General features: G+C 38.5%; 1 protein-coding gene across 1 annotated transcript in view; it reads right to left on the bottom strand.

The window, feature by feature from the left end:
• The window catches only part of cntnap2a (contactin associated protein 2a), a 470798-nt gene that overhangs the window by 80329 nt on the left and 372030 nt on the right, over positions 1-18439 (bottom strand). Inside the window, exons 14-15 of the mRNA XM_081353019.1 lie at positions 12855-13011; positions 8412-8539 (exon numbers count right to left, since the gene is read on the bottom strand). Of these exons, the coding sequence (XP_081209145.1) occupies positions 8412-8539; positions 12855-13011 (285 nt within the window). The remainder of the gene's footprint in view (positions 1-8411; positions 8540-12854; positions 13012-18439) is intronic.

The raw sequence follows: 18439 nt of genomic DNA on the forward strand, positions 1-18439 counted from the left end.
ATAGACATAAGGATTATTATACTGTACAAACTGTATATTCTATCCCCTAATCCTAAACCTACCCCTATCCATCACAGAAAATGTAACACACCGCAAACAGGCTCTTCAAGCATTAAACAGCATAGGCATATACAGAGGTACATGCATGTAAGGTACATTAGCAAGCAAAGATTTGCAGTGAAAAATCATCTGAAATAATCTTAAAGGGGTCATATAATGGTACATGCACTTTTACAAGTTGATTGCACTGAAATGTCTGTTGGCAGTGCCTGTACACAACCATCCTATCATGATAAAAATCCATCCAGTGGTTTTGTTTTAATCTCCTTATATGTTTGACCATCTCTGAAATCAAGCCGTTCGATATTGTGACGTCATAAGATCGTACGCCCCTCCCGCTATTGTGATTGACAGCCGTGTTTCAACACAAGACCCGCCCTGAGCAAGCTGTGACAGCTGTCGTCTGTAGTCCGCCATTGTTGATATGCTGGAGTAGAATGGCGTCTAAGCGATTGTGGTGTTCTGTTCTTAGATGTAATAAGGAACAAACACAGCAATCATTTGGATGTTCCTAAATCCGAGCCGTTGAAGAAGCAGTGGCTGAGTTTTGTTTTTGAAGCGATATGCCCAAAGGATTGACGCGGGGATTCCCTCACGGGGATTCCCCACGATCGTCTGTGCTTTCATGTTTGCGCGAATCATTTCACACCAGACAGCTTCACAAACGAGAAAAAACGGATCGGTACCAACGTGTTCCTGCTGAACCTCCAGAAGATGTGAGTGTAATGTTTTATTAACCTTTATATTAGTATTTATATTAATCTTTGCGAAATTTGCAAACCTTGCTGTAGGCTTCAGATGAATGCGTCTAAGGTTTACACTCAGGGTACATTACGGCATGTTTTCTATGTACGACGTTCTCAATATAATTCATAATCCCACGTTTATAACGAATAACACGTGGTTATTGTGTTAGATGCGGTCAGAGAATGTCTAATATACGGTGTACCCACAGAACAGAGGGGCGGGGTGAGCAAAGCTCATTATCATTTAAAGACACATGCACTGAAACGGCGTGCTGAAAACAGAGCTGTTTTTGACCAGGTAAAATTAGTGTTTTCTTACAATACTAATGAGAATTTTTAATTAAAGTATATTACAAACGTTTAATTTAGACCCTAAAGAATCATATTAGCTTGTACAAAAATGGCATTATATGACCCCTTTAAGTTTGATTTCTGAAACTGGGACTGGACCGTTTCTCATTATTTTCACATTAAGGCACCTTACCACATTGGTATTCAGTCTGTGCATCCAATTACCTAATTTTGAAACTTCGCAATAAATAAATAATGAGTGTAAAAATAAACAAGTCTTTAGGGGATTGCTGGACCTGTGCTAGATGGCATTTGCAGACTTGAGCAGTGAAACCACCATTACGCTATGCAACACATCGCAAGCCCAGAGGGGCCTCGTGTGGGTGGGGTGTAGACTGTCCAGAGGCCTATAACTTTCTTCTTGTGCACATGCAGGTGGCCAAGAGCAACATTTATATGCAGCATTACCATAGAGAAGCTGGTGTGCTGCATTAATGCACTGCTGGTCTGCTCTCTTCCTACCCCAGCTCTGAATAAATGAAGAAATGAATAAATAGTAGCAGTCTCCGCCCTGTGTGGTGGGCACTAGTCATGATTTGTAGGACCCCCTGGCGAGCACTGATTATGTTTCGAGACCAGAGATGCAGTGTTTTATAAGTAGCTCCATGCAGTTTGCAGCTGCTGATTGGCACAGATAATTCTGCAATTGAGTAAGGAAACATGGGAAAAATGGTTATGTAGCAGAGAATTTCCTCTGATTATTTGCAGTACCCTTATTATTCTCCTGGTGTCATTTGGAAATAAATGCTTTGATCAAGGGCACAAAAGCGATCTCAATAACTCCAGTTTGCAGAGGCTCAGCTGACAAATTTGAGATATGCTTACAATCTCTGATTACATATTTTAATGGCTTCTTTTCTATTCAAATGATCTGCAATGAATTGTCCTGCACTACTGTACTACTTATACATCCAACTTAAGACAAAAATATTACATTTTAAAGGTGCAGGGCAGGCTAAATACACATTAATTGCGCAGATATTAACATAAATAAATACATAATCTCTGTATTACATACATAATACATTACATACAGTACATAGTCTCCAATGCCATCTCTCTCATGTTCGTCCATCCTCGGGATGCTGCTGTTCTTCTTCGCGTGATTTTTCGCCCCCCAAACTACTTCAGCGGACCTTTAAGTAACCGGGGTTAATAACCTTAACCAATGAAATTAGCTGCAGGGCGGGATTTCTGCTTAACTGATTTATGCCCAGTGGGAATTTTTAATTTTTTTAATAGAAAGATTAAAAATATGGGAGAAATACTGGAAAATATTTAAACGGGATGATAGCGGGAAAGCAAGGTACAGTAAAATACGGGAGAAACCCAGGAGAAACATTAACATTTTTAATATATTTTTATATTGTAATAAATGTTTTTACACCGAATAGCCAAACTAATGAAGAAACAACAATGACAATATATTTTGAATATTTTGTTTAAAGGGGTGGTTGAGAGTGATTTCACTTTTCTAACTTTAGTTAGTGTGTAATGTTGCTGTTTGAGCATAAACCACATCTTCAAAGTTACAAAGCTGTAACAACATTGGCTATCGAATCATTCGTCGTTGGTTTGAATTAACAAATTCAAATACTCTGTGTTGCTAAAAACATTTCTTCCTGAATACCAAAAGCTGGTGCACTTTGAACTCGTGAGTGCAAATCAGGCTTTGGCTCCAGCTAGTCGGCGACCAATTGACTTTTACGACACTAATTTCACCTCAGAGACATTCCGAACCCCCCCCTTTCCCCTCTCTGGACCACCGAGAGATAACGAAACTTGAAACTTTCTACACACAGACACACACACACACACACACACAAACATCCTCCTATAGAAATATAGTTTTAATGTATGTAACTCAGATTTGGGTTTGACCTTCCTGTATGCATGTTTTAGTAATTTGTTTGATCATATAATTATGATTTTCTAGAGGTGTGGTTTTGAAATGTATTCTTTAATCAATAGTGTTTTAGTTAGAGAAGGTTCACTAACATTCTCTGGCAATCCCTTCCCCCATGTGTTGAACTGTGTTTTATTGCCTAATGGAATGTCCAGAAACAGACATTTTAGGAGTGGAGCAGAATTAACGTGGTAATCTTTTCTCCTACTTAAATCCTACATTTTCTACTTAAATCCTAAATTTTCTATATGCATAACCACCGAAGAAATGTAAACATGGATGTAATTTCCCATCTCATAATTTTTCTTTTACGTGGTGTAGTTTGTGTATTCTGGTAAACTTTGGTAATAAGGTTAGACAAATCAGGTGTGTACCGTGTTTAGTTCCTCAAGCTTCATATCCATTTGTACCCTATAGGGTACAACACATTTTGGGTAAATCTTATTTCTAGACATGTAACGAACTTTAAAATGCTTGTAAATATGCATATCTTATGTAACTTGATTTTATTAATCTTCATATGACGTGTGTGGTATCGTTGAAATTCTCTCAATCTAACAGAGTTGAATTTCGATAGCAGAATGAAGTACTGTGCATTATTTTACACTTTTTCATATTTCGGGAGCCGAACAGCTCAAAGCTCATCTCCTCATGACTCATCCGAGTGGGCGTGGCCCCAGAGACAAAGACATTTTTCCCGCTTCAGACCTTTGGACGTTCATTGGTTGTTCGCGCGAACAGAGGCGTCAACCCATATTGTCCATAAAAGACCGACTCAGAAAATCCTCTCTCTCTCTCTCCTTCCTCCTCAAAAACCCAAGTCCGGACCGGCTTCGGCCTGCTTCTCTTTTCTTTTTATTTATTTCTTTTATGTTTTTCTATAGTCTAGTTTCGTTTTCCTCTTCGCCTCTGTTCATTCACGAGCTGAATGAACTTAGCCTGAATCATTCCCGGCAACTTCACCACAAAGAAAGAGACTCTTTGAAGCTCCCGCGCTCGCACGCGCGCCGGAAGACAGCACGCGCACGCCTCCCCTCAGACGACTCGCGCTGCTTTTAAAGACACGCAGAACCCTGCGGTCCTACACACCTCATACAAAGAGAACCATATGCCATGCAAGTATCGATTATTGAATTGAACTTATGATGTGATTTCTTTGTTGTGTCTTAAGGGTTACTGTCTGTGATTTTGCCATAGCCAACTGCGATCTCTGATCGCAGATTTTTGCTTTCACTTCCGATCTCGTCCCCCATCCTTCTCTCTCTCTCATCCACTCTCTCTTAACCCTTTTCTGGCATTCTATCTTTTTCTAACTCTGATCATTTTATTCTCTCTCACTGTTATTCGTTATCTTGTATTGTTTAACTGTATTATATGTACATAGACATATAATCCGTGTGTATTGTGTAGTTTGATATATTCCTTAGTTCGATGTATTGGTCCAATTATTAAATTCCATATGCCCTTGACTGACTCTGATTTAATTGCCCATGTTACTTAGTCCCTGAAATGTTCGATCTTAGCTATACGCTTTATCTTGGTAGGCTACGATTTAAGTAACCTAATTTTTGTCTACAAACACCGAGAGTGTCTTTTCAAGGCCTGGAAAAGATACTCTTTCTCGTGTTTGTAAGAAGGATAATTTTCCTTGAGAGTTAAGTTAATCTTACGTACAATCTGTTCGCTGGACAAACAGATTGTTTGATAACTAAATTAATTCCATTAAAGTTATCCCATAACTTCGAGCTGAAATAAGAACAATTGATGTATTAATGACGAACCATAACCCGTTATGGTAATCGTTCATATATCAATCTAGTTCAGCTGCGATAAATTAACGTAACTGTAACATACAAAATATTAATCATATTCATGATTAATTATTAAAATTCCCTATAGATCATTTGAGCTAATATTAATATTAATGTACAACCCATTGTTTTTACAAAGCTCAAAGTTCAAAGCAAAGGAAGATATTTGCTTTTAAAGAAAAGGACTACAACAAACGGCTGGTTGGGACTACATGACATTCCTCTCGGGCTAGTGACATCACTAACCCTAGAATTTACATAAACCCCGCCCCCGGGAACACGCAGTCCATGTTGAGAAGAGGAAAAGTTGTTGTACAAGAGTACATTTGTGAGTCAGCTCAAACTTTAGCATCCATCTTTTCACATGCAATACAAAGTCACTCTGTGTGCATCTTACAACATTTCATATATGAGCATTTTATAGATTTATCATGACAGAATATCCTAATTGAAGATAGTTAACTCCACATCATCAGCAACATAAATTCATCCACTAACCATTCAGAGACGTCCTGTTGCATTCTACATGTTGTCACTTCTTCTTGAGTCTCTATCCTTATCTGACTCCGTTTAACATTAAAGGCAGAACAGTTTCTGTCATTTTAGTGTGTCTGCGTGAGGTAATAGCAACTGCTAACAGACACGAGCTCTTGAAACCCCGCCCTCTGCAGCAGCTCATTTGCATTTAAAGAGCCAGGCACAAAACGGTGCGTTTTTGCTCACCCTCAAAAAGTGACAACTTTAACTTGCTATATAAAAATATCTGTGGGGTATTTTGCGCTAAAACTTCACACACACACTCTGGGGACATCATAGATATATTTTACATCTTGTGAAAAAGGCATTATACCACCCCTTTAATAACATATTTTAATTACTAACATAAGTTAATTACTAACTTCACTAAGGAAACTTAAAAGAATCTTCTCATAAACCCTTTATAAAATATGTCAGATTTTGCTGTGCCTTTAATATGTGTTGTATATAGTGTCTATAATATAGTGATATTTCTCTCTGTCGATATCAGCACTCTCTGTTTGAATGAGAGTTTTCTGTCAGTTAATTTTCCCTATTTAACTTTATTTATTTGACAAAAAAAAAAAAAATGACTAGTTCAAATATTTGGTATCAATATTTTTATGCAAGGATAGATCCACTCCATAAGTGAGTATTGCAAGTATTTACACTTATTTGTGCACAAACACTTGCGTCTCTGAATCATTGTGTCAAGCACGTTACTGACAGGATCAAACACAGGCAGCCAGATGGAGCTTGAAACATGCAAGCATCACATGGGTCTCACGCATCATGCCTCTAGGCCTCCCAAAGAGAAACCCACAAAGGTTAGTGTGCTTCCCTTTGGGAGCAATACAATTTGGGCCTTGCTAATGGGTAGTCGTGGCCTAATGGTTGGAAAGACAGACTGGTAACCCGAAGGTTGCAGGTTTGATTCTCAATACCAGCAAGGAAATTACTGAGGTGTCCCTGAGGGAGGCACCAAACCCCCAATTGCTGCTTACTGCTCTGGGTGTGTGTGTCCACGGTTTGCAGTGGGTGTGTGTTCACTACTCCTAATGTGTGTGCACTAACTTGAATGGGTTAAATGCAGAGGACAAAATTCAAATTTCTTTGGCCTTCTTTTCTTTAATTTCACTCTATGGATAATCTGTGAATATAATTATTCCATTTCACCTCTACCAGCTTTGCAGAAATGTCCATATGTTCCCAAAGCATATGTCCAGTAGTTGGAAGAACCTGATGAAAAGTTAATATTACATACCCTAAAGAGCAAGAGCACTGAATAGGTGTTGCACCGACTAGTCGACTTTAATGCTCTGTCATGATGCTTTAAGCTTGACGTCGACTAGTCGATGATCATGGCCTATAGAGGGCGCAGCAGGATAAGAAATCTTGAAGTCCGCTTTAAAGCTCTGTGTACAAACAGTTAAAATGACAAATAAATGCATACTCTGAGAGCACTCCACAAGATGTTTGATTATACTATCTAGATGCTCAAAATTGATTGGGAGCATGCACATTTTAATCAGCTTTTTGTACAAGTAAGTTCTAAACTATTGGGTGCTGCTTTGTAATGCACACACATACAGAAGCTTGCGCATCATGCACAAATGGCACGCACAGAGAATCAGTATTAATGTATTGTCGGAATGTGTTGTCAACACTGTTCTGTGATTTATCAATAAAATATATTAGAAACTGAGAAGTTCTAGAGTATATTTATTAGTAACTAAAACCCACAGATTCAATATTATTAGAGAGATGCTGCCAGGCAGAATTAAGTCACACACAATCGCTCTCTCACTAATGCATTCATATAAATGTTTACTGTGGTACTTTATATGTATCTGATTTAGAACGAGCAGAAATATGTGAGAAATATAATGACCCAAAGACAAAAGAGCTGATAAAAATGAGCTGTTATGTGTATAGCCTAGTGGGCAGCGCTGTGTCAATATGCCATAGCTCTGCACATGGCAACCCGAATTAGAGCCTCAGCTCGAGGTTCAGGCTTATTTGTTAATTAATGACGTCATCAGTGACTAGTTAACTTGACTTTCATCATATAAATGTCGACTTTAAAAAACCTGAAGTCCCTAGAACTGAATAACTGTCACAGCTGTGCGGAAACAATAAGAAGACAAAAGGGTAAAAAACAGCAGTGGACATACTAGTCTAACAGGTGAGTGTAATCAAATGCACCTGATCTAAGTAATAAGCCAGATGCAATTAACAGGAATAATGAGGCATAAAAATGCATTATTTCACATGGTGATGATGGTGGGGGATGGCTCTGTGTTTTACCCTTGGGTTCTCTGTTTCGCTCCGGTGAAACTATTTTATAATTTTATAATATCTTTAATAATTGCATCTGACTCACAAATAAATAAATAAATAAATAAATAAATTTATCAGTGTACTTCACAATTGCTCAGAGAGAAAGAAAATGATGAATTTTTATGACGATATGGCAAGCTGGCTGTTGATACCAATTAAAAAAAATGAGTGGCAGGGGGTCTCTGTGGGGTCTAATGTTGAATGAAAAGCTTTGATTGGAGATCACAGCTTCAGGACTGTTACACTGGAGACATCTATGGCCATGTGTCCTTTTTCAGAATGCTTCAGACAACGGGCTGACCTTGAAAAGTGCTACACGCCTATTTAAAGAAGATGCCATTAAAACAAATCCTTTGGCAATACAGATTATTACAACATATGTCAAGTGCGGAAGATTTTTAATTGCAAGGACACCATGTGAAGGCATCGAAATTTCATAGACATAATTTCATACACAGCAACTACCAGCACACACGTGACTTTGAAACCCGCTTTCACATATTGCAAAGAAAAAGTGCTTGCACAGAATGCAAACAACATTTAACTGTTTACATAATTTAATCAAGCATTCAAACTACATAATTAGTCATATATGTTCAGCTATTCATGTATTAATCCACATGAGCTGTATTCTTGTGAGACGAAGCTGGATATTATTTAAGGAGAAAGAAATAGACTTACGGTCTCCATGGCAACGGAGAGGTCCCACAGTCAGCTTGGCCTCCGAGCCAGGTCGATTTGTGTCCCCAACAGCCACTTGGCTGACCGGTAAGTGGTCTTTATACACCAGAAGCCCGGAATCATCCCTCCTACCAAACAATGTAAGTCTTAATAAAATGTGAGAAAAAACATTTCTTCTTATCTGCTCACAATAGTACACTGACATATCATAGTACTAAACCTTATAAATGAACTCATTAAAGTTTTAATAAGTGAAATTGCCTGTTTTCTCTCTCAAAAGCAGCCTTCTGACACTGATGACTGGCTGTTTAATTACAGCAATACAATTTGTTTAATCAGTGAAAACACTCACTTCACGTATTTTGCAAATTTAATAAACATTAGTGAACACATACACACATAAACCTCACAGGTAGATGAGGCAGGGCACTATGTGTGCATTATTTTAATGCCACCATCCATCAAAAGTGCAAAACTGCAACTGCAAAAGTCATCTAAAAACAATTATGTATTGCAAACCTGTAGAGAAAAAAAATTCAACAATGTGGTTGGGAATGAAATGTGCCACTTTGAAATCCAATGTCCTAATTTGCATCTATTACGAATGGTGGTTCAGTTTGCTTGGGGTTTATGACAAGTGGCGAGAGCATCGCAATAACCTGCTGTCCATCTGTGCATGGGCCATTAACACATATTGCTGTGTGTTCAGCTAAACCAGCAACAGAAGAGGCAAACTCCATCAGTCTAATTGTGTAAACATTCACAAAATGTATCAAAAAAGATATCCATCAGGAAAACACAAATATTAGTATGGCTCCACTCACTGACTGAGGCTGTTTACCTTAAGAATATAGTATTAAAAAACGATAATAAAAGCATAAACAAACACAATGTACATTAGACAAACACAAACACACAGTTACCCAGGGGCACGTAAAGTCTGTTTGGTTATTACTTTCCACCAATCCATCCAATATACTTCCTGTTGCCAATGTCTGACAGTCTCTAACTGTTCCAAGACCTAGTAAGCTGCCTATCACAGAAAATGCATTTTTTTGCATTTAAAAATGTGAGATGCAGAGTTGTGGAGTAATGTCAAGTCAAGTCACCTTCATTTATATAACGCTTTTAACAATATAGATTGTTTCAAAGCAGCTTTACAGTGATAATAGGAAATTCAAGTAACAGAGATTGTATTGGCTTTACAGCAGCTCTAGAATAAAGTTATTTTCCAGCTAAAGTTAGTTTTGATTGATTCACTTCCGTCGCAACGATCATTAGTTATTAACTTAGGGGCCGCTAACACGACACCGTTCTAACAGAAAACCCTTAATGCGATCTACAGACACATTTTGTAAAAAGTTTATTTTAATTTGAGCACCACATTTTTTGGACCATGGTGTCATGCATGAGATGCGGTAAAGGACGCAAAATGCGAGACGCGGGTACAGCAGTCAAACACGTCCCAAAACATTGGAATTGGAAATGCAGCGCAGTGAAATGCAAAAACATGAGTTTCAATTTATTTTGATGGCCCATTTAACACATTCTGTTGACTAACATTGCACCTACATGTCTACTAACTGTCCTGTGTTAGTAGAGTATTGGTAGGGTTAAGGATAGAATAAGTTGAGATGTACATGTAAAATTACTTCTAGTGAGTATAATGTCTGTTGGAGGACCATCACAATAAAGAGTTAACAGATATTAAGCAGACAGTCTACTAATACTCTACTGAGGGTTAGTTGACATGTAGTTGCCAAGTCACTTATAGTCAACAGAATGTTCAAAAGGGACCATCAAAATTAAGTGTTACCAAAAAAGATTATGTGTAAATGGCCCCTAAAGCTGCAACCTAACTGTCACGGACCCTAATAAGTGAGCGATTATACAAAACCTAAAGATACAAAATTCAAAAAGCTTTTATGACATCTTTTGCAACGGAATTACCGAACATCCAAAGCGATGTTTCATGCTGGGCTAAATGCGCTAATTTTATGTGCGTACATATGATTGGTGTTTAAGAACTCGTAAAAACCAGTGTAAGGAATTCCTCCATTGCATAAAATGAAGATCAAACTGTAATTGGGAACGTAGCTCCTATGATAGGAATTAACAGGTATGTTTGAGATTTTTTTGGTCATTTTTAGGGCTGCATTTCATGACATCATGTCTGGTTTTTGGTTCATTTAGATGTCTTTGGTCCATGCTGCATTCATTTTTCATGTGAACCGCAACAAAGTTCATTTGGTTGTTTGGTTCGCACCAATGTTTGGATGGCAGTGTTCACACTTTAAATGAACCATACTTACAGAGCAATTGCACCAGAGTTCGTTTTAATCTAAACAAACCTGTCAAGTGTGAACATACACTTAGAACATTATGTTAAACATGTTGCTAAACTAATGGTGCAGTACTCTAATATGCATCAATGTCTAGGTTAGAGCACAAACAAATATTGGTGAAAACAATAATTTTTTTATTACACTGAACTATTTTTGTCATGAATATTTCAGTACTGCATATGAGCACTAAGGGACAATGGATTGTCTGGTTAGCATGATCTAGTTAACCCATGGTGGTAACCACTGTACACACAGATTGGGCAAAAACGTGTTCTGATTATATACATTTTTACATATATATTGCTAATATTTCTTTATAGTATAGGGGTTGCACAGACTAGTCGACTTTAATGCTTTGCCATGACGCTTTAAGCTTGACGTCGACTAGTCGATGATCATGGCCTATAGAGGGCGCAGCAGGATAAGAAATCTTGAAGTCCACTTCAAAGCTCTGTGTACAAACAGTTAAAATGACAAATAAATGCATACTCTGAGAGCACTCCACAATATATGTTTGATTATACCATAGATGCTCAAAATTGATTGGGTGAATGCGCATTTTAAACAGCTTATTGTACACGTCAGTTAATCGTCGATCTAAACGAATACGCTGCTGCATTGAACCACACACACATACAGAAGCTTGCGCATCATGAGCAGATTGTGCGCATACAGAAACATTCAAAAGCACAGAAATGTATTGTCAAATCTGTTCTGTGGTTTATCAGTAAAATAGCTTAGAAACTGAGAAGTTCTAGCATATATTTTTTAGTAGCTAAAACCCACAGATGCACTTTTATTAAAGAGACGCTGCCAGGTAAAATGAATTCACACGCAATCGCTCTCTCACTAATGCATTCATATAAATGAAATCTTTACTGTGACTGACTTGAAAAAAAAAACTGAATTCGTTTAACCCCTATAAATGTTTCACCAGTGCCCAATTGTGTTTGGCAGCGCTCTTAAAAACAATAGACTTTTATTATTTATTAATATTTTAGCTTTTATTTTTATATTTTCAGTTTTCATTTTAAGTTTTAATAATTGTATGCGCTTTTGGAATTTTAATGACTTGTTTAACATTTCCATATAGCTTTAATCTATTTTTTATTTTATTTCAGTTTTTGTTTTAGTAATTTTAGTAATTTTAAAACTTCTGCTTAAACTTATTTGAGTTATTTGACTTAGCAACAATTCTAATTTTCATTTAAGTTTTTATAAGTTTAAGTTTTTCATCTAATATTTTTTATTTTATTTTATTTCAGCTTTGCTCAAATAACTGAAAAACTTCTGTTTTTAATAGTATAAAGTTATAGTTAACAATAACAACACTCTCTCTAAGTCCCAAACTTTAGTCTCTTGTGGTGAGTCAGTCAATCAGTTTTGTCATGATGTAATTTTCTTGCAGATCCACAGTGTTTAGTTACACTACTGCTCAAGTGATTGGCTCAAAAAACAACAAAAACTGTGTCCACATCAAAGCGCTATGGAAATGGTAATACTAACTGCCTTTCTTTCTTATTCACTTTGCAAATCTAAGAGTTTATTGTGTTAAGGTGGGTTTTTTCTCTCTCTGTTCTTTAACAGCTGACTGACATTAACAGCTTACATAAAAAGACCCATTAGAAAGGATGTAAATGAATGTGTCTCAAACCAATACATACCCACATGCATTAAAGACAATTCTATGAGGGTGCCTGACGAATGAACTTGTTCCCCTCCTCGGCAATATCGCCCACAGCTCTCTTTTGTAATAAAGCCACCAAACACACCAGCCAGAGCTTTTGTTGATGGAAATATCAGGGTTCGGCTCTACTCAAACTTCTTTATCAACGCAATATGTTTGCCATTTGCACAAGCGCTGAGGTCGAGACTCGAGAAAACCATGTCCTCCAGCAGACGCCACTATTTAATGAATACAGAGAGACAATAAGGCAGATGGGAACATGACTTGCTTGCCTCTCATAAGTTTGATAGGTGAGCTAAGAAGGTCAGTAACTCGCAAATAGCAGCTTAAACTAAAGCTCATAATTAGCTCCCGGATTTGGCGATCGCCATGGAAACAGCATATTGCAACTCAAATAATGTGGCGACTTACCACTGTTTCTGGTCGGCATCACAGTTGCAGTAGTATCTGGAGTCGGTGCAGTTGCGCTCAATGCCACATGCACATTTCTGAATGCCAGGAGCAGAGCCGCCCCAGTAAAAGTGCTTCTCGTTACCGCGGCCAACCCACCATGTGTAAGGCGTTCCATCTGCAAATACATAAAGGAAATGGAAAGTTTAACAAATAAACAATGAAATATTATGTTGATGAGAAGACCATTACAGGACTTCTACAGACAGGCCAGTGACAAACCATATTGGTTCCATCCATCCATCAATTCATCTATGTATCCTTCCATCCATAAGATCCATCTATCAGATTCATTCATAAGATCCATACATTCACCCAACCCATACGATCCATCCATCCATCCACCCACCCACCCATAAGATCCATCCATCCATCCATCAGATCCATCCACCCACCCAGCCATAAGATCCATCCATCCATCCATCCATCCATCCATCCATCCACCCACCCACCCATAACATCCATCCATCCATCCATCCATCAGATACATCCACCCACCCAGCCATAAGATCCATCCATCCATCCATCCACCCACCCACCCACCCATAACATCCATCCATCCATCCATCCATCCATCCATCCATCCATCCATCCAGACAGCCATAGTGAACCATTTAATTTAATAATTTAACATTTCGGCAAATCAACTATGAAATATTAGGTGAAATATTATGTTAATAAGAAGACCATCACATGACTTCTACAGCAGGCCAGTCACAAACCATCTTGGTTCCATCCATCCATCGATTCATCCATCCATCCATTTACACATTTGACAGTCTTTTTTTTTTTTTTTTTACTAATCGACATGTCAGATAAACTGTGCCATAAAATTATTTTAGTCTTTAACTTCTCACACTTAAAAAAAAATAAAAAAATAAAAACATTGACATAAAATAGCCAGTTACTGTACAATATATAACACATGTAAATGAACTCCAAGAAATCTTTGTTGTCCATGGATGATTCTTATAAATATACTCTTAATAAATAAATAATAATAATAGAAGCAATACTTTTTACGTTTTTAGATCCAGCACAACCAGCACAGAATAAAATCTGTTTAACTACAAATGATTTTCAAAGTTCAGGAAAAGGATGTAAAGGTCAAGTAAGCCTTTTGAGTCAAGGACATTCTTGTTTAAATAAATCTATTTAGCTCTTAAAAAGCTGCAATTTACAGAAACCATGCATATTAAAAATGCATTTATCCTTGTTCTAAATCTACTACATTTACATTACATACACGTATTCAATCAAAAGATGCATTTATCCAAAGCGAATTTAAGAATTACAGTTTTTTTATTTTTTTTTATTTTTTTATAGTAGCTTGTGCCATGCTCTACTGTTTGAACACTACCACAGCTACAGAATCTACCACAGGACTGAACAGCTGTTTGATGGCTGCTTATAACATGCAGACAATGGTAATTACAGTGCTTGAGATTTCAAGAGTACTTCACGGTCTACCCACAGATACGAGTACTAATTCCCTCTGTGTGTAAAGACACAACACGCTCAAAAGGATTAACACTTGGCTCTTTGGGAGCACACACAGTGCTCTAGGGGTTGCTGGACTGCCATTCTCAAGCGCTGATGTGCGTGAACAAGCCCACATCTGCATGCCGAGAAGGAAGCAGAGACAATCCAAACACAGTATAGAGCTGGCAAGTGTACTGGAGGCAAACATACACACAAGCTTGTGACTACAGCACACACACACACACACACACACACACACACACACACACACACACACACACACACACACACACACACACACACACACACACACACACACACACACACACACACACACACACACACACACACACACACACACACACACACACACAGACACACACACAGACACAAAATCACACAAGCACACACTGTCTTCCATGGCAAAACAATAGTTTGCTAATTTACTTCATTAACCTGTAGAGATGAATCACAGATGGATGCTGGAACTGTTTGAAAATCATTGGAGCTTCACAATCATTTAGAGTTGAAAAACACTTTCAGATGACACACTGCTGGCTGCTGTCGTTATATATGCAAGAGTTGAATTACTTAAAACAAGCTCTATTCCACAAGGCGGCTCCAGGGGAAATACGTGTAAAATGTACTATGTGTTAGAGCTCCATGCAAATGCTTGATGTGTGACTACATCTCCAGCCCTCCATCAAAAGAGAGAATGTGTGTGTCAAATTCAGGGTGGCATAAAATTATGACATTGATGTACTTTAGGTCTCCACAGAAGGAAACTATCCCGAAATTAGCTAACAATAAAAGGGAGTAACAGCTCAACCAGACAGTCCATCAGCTTCAGGAATTTCATCTCCACCACACTTAATTAGTAGCAATGACTCCTGCTATTCCACTAAGGAGCCTGAATAAAGACCTGCACATTTCAGACTCCGCCGACAGGGCTGACAGATACAGGAGAGACCCACACATGGCAGTTGCAGGCAGGAAGCCAAGTACCCTGAGTGACTGAAGAGATGCCAAGCAGAAGAAAATTAACAAACAACAGCAAAAAATGATCATTGTGGTGATGGACAGACATTCTGACAGATGGTGAGTGGTCTCTGACACATGCCGTACAGCTGGTACTTGTGAACGCCGTTGATCCAGGAATTCTGGAATGGATGCAGGTGCACAAGAAACATGGCCAAAAGACACATGTGTGCATGCCTCACCTGGCCTTCTGGGGGTCTGTGGTGATTCGCAGTATGAAGTCTATGTCTCATTAAACTCTAGGGCCAAGAGTTTGCTCCACCAATGTTATCTGCATGGACTGCTTCCTGTTTTCCCTCACCTCAGCTCACACCAGCCTCAATCAATCACTCCATTCACTCTTGGCTGGAAACACAGCCACCGGGCCAGACTAATTTAACAGGGAGATGGAGCTCTTTTTGTACTCCTGCTGAGTTCTGAAACCGAGTTGATCATCCATTTGTAACCCAAACCCAGTGATCGTTAAACAGGTGTAAACAAGATTGGCACATACCAGAATCCATTCTGCATATGTGCATAGAGTAGGCCGGGGCTATTTGTCACAAAGGCTGCAGCTCAGTAACTATAAAGGTTTCAGCCCAATTATACATACATTTTAACAAAATGATATATCTGTAAGTTTTTTTTAAATGTTTTGAAAGAAGTCTCTTATCCTCACCAAAGAAACATTTATTTGATAAAAAACCTGTAAAAACAGTAATGTTGTGAATAATTACTGCCATTTAAGGTTACACTTTATTTTAATGTGTCCCTGTTATGTAATGAATTATACATTTAAGTACTGAGTAATATTAACTAACTACATGTACTTACTATAGGGTTAGGGTAGGATTAGGGTTTGGTTTAGGGTTAGTTGCATGTAATTATGCCTAGTTTATTGTTATTGCTATAGTAAATACATGTAAAATGTAACAAGGACATTCAAATAAAATGTTACCCAATTTAAAGTAACTGTTTTGTAAAAATGTAATTACTCCTTCAGTGTCATATGATCCTTCAGAAATCATCTTAATATGCTGATTCAGTGCTCATGAAGCATTTCCTATTATCGTTGTTGTACGATAGCTGCCTAATATTTTTGTGGAAACCATGATTTTTCTTTTGCAGACTTCTTTTATGAATAGAATGTTTACAGTATTTATTTTGCAAGATAATTTTTTGTAACATTATACATGTTTTTACTGTCACTTTTGATCAATTTAATGTGTCTTTGCTGAAAAAAAGAATTTAATATTTTTGGTAGCCAGGACTTTATGGTACTGGAGTAGACAAATAGCCCTGGTATCCCCTATATACAGTATGAGTGTGGGTGTACAGTAGAGGTGTGCGCGGGACGGATTTTTCAGTCCTGCTCCCGTGGGATTCCCACTCCTGCAAAAATATGTTACCTTCTCCTGCTCCCACTCACGACTTTCATGTTTTGTTCTGCTCCCGCCCGCAAAAAAACATTCTGCCATTTGATATGGCAGAAAGCCTGCAAAGAGCGCTCCCTTTATAATCACTAAAAACTGTCACTCATTTTAGTTAAACTAATCTAAAGTTAATCTAAAGTTCTGTTATAAACAATGATGCTGATTACGCAATGAATCCCTCATAATGTCTACATTATCCCTGCGGGATTGCAGGCCTCTAGTGTAAAGTCTAGGTTTGATATTCGATTCTGCGGTAGCCCCACGGGATTGCAGGCCTCTAGTGTAAAGTATAGGTTTGATATTCACTTAAAAATATATTAAAACGATAAAACCCCAGTGTGAATATCCAATATCACTTCCTCTATAACAATATGCTGGAGGTTAATTCGGTTTTGAGACAAATGAAACCAAGGAGAAAGAAACTTACCAACAACAGCTGTTGCTTAGGGAAAACACTAAAACAATTGGTCTTGTTTGCTAGACCCGTATTGTATTTGCATGTGTATGGCTCCCAGATGACCTTGATGCACTCTGAGAACCATTTTATAAATGAACTTCAAATTCTACTTCAGCACCAACATTTCCAACATCTCTCCCCCCCCCCTCCCCCCCCCTCCCCCCCCCCTCCCCTCAAACAACAGAATCCTGGCACAAATATTTCAATCCCTCCCAGGAAAATCGATCGGTGAGACACAAATCTCATTTCCATCGTATCTAGTTCTTCTTGCCTGGGACCCACATTACGCCATTTCTTTCGAATTTGCAGCTGTCTGTCACTTCAAAAGACACGTCCCTCCATCTTTATCAGTCCTGTCTCCTTTAGGTTTCCCCTTGTGCCTCATCCCATTTTATCTAAGTGATGTAAAAGAGAGTGACGTCTTTCTTCCACTCTTTCATGTAAGAAGGAAAGACTTGCCGCCACATGTAAATGCCGGGATCTTGGCTCTACACATCAGGACCATGAATGACAGCTTCATTTTCCTGTCAAGAGGATCACAGTGGCGAGAGCCAACTCTTCAGAGCCAGAGCGGCTGTTCACGCTGTCCATTGCGAAACGCCTTTCTGCCATTTCAGCCATCCCGGGGGAAAGTCTGACACGATAGCCAGGAAGAAGGGCTCATCAGACCGACCTAAATTGGGAGAGCATTGCTTTCCTCCTGGAAAAAAAGAAAGAAATGGCAGCCCCCACATTGAAACCTGGCACTGAACGAAAATTCATCTCATCATCAGTATGGCTTTTCTCTGGAGGGCACGGACGGCTCTTTTCTCATGTTGGGGAGATTACTGTTGCATAATGATTCTCTGACAGTCCAACCCACTGTGTAGAATGAACCCCAGTGGGAGCCTGGTATTGATCGACACTCTCTCTTTCCTTAAATAGAGAACGGCTTGATAAATGGGCCTTATCGAACTTATCTGTTACGGTAGGTACTGGGAGACACATGCTGATGGATGCTTTTCAATGGAATATAGAGGAATTAGTAGAGCACAGACTGAAACGCTTGCTCTGTTTTTCGGTCTCTGGTGACTAAATGTGCACAAAACATCATAACATCATAACAGGGTGATGCCAACAAAAACCATCTTTAAGATGGAGAGAGCTGTGGCCTAGTG

Source organism: Scardinius erythrophthalmus (genome assembly GCF_964197995.2).
Source record: "Scardinius erythrophthalmus genome assembly, chromosome: 22".
In the NCBI taxonomy this organism is placed as follows: domain Eukaryota; kingdom Metazoa; phylum Chordata; class Actinopteri; order Cypriniformes; family Leuciscidae; genus Scardinius; species Scardinius erythrophthalmus.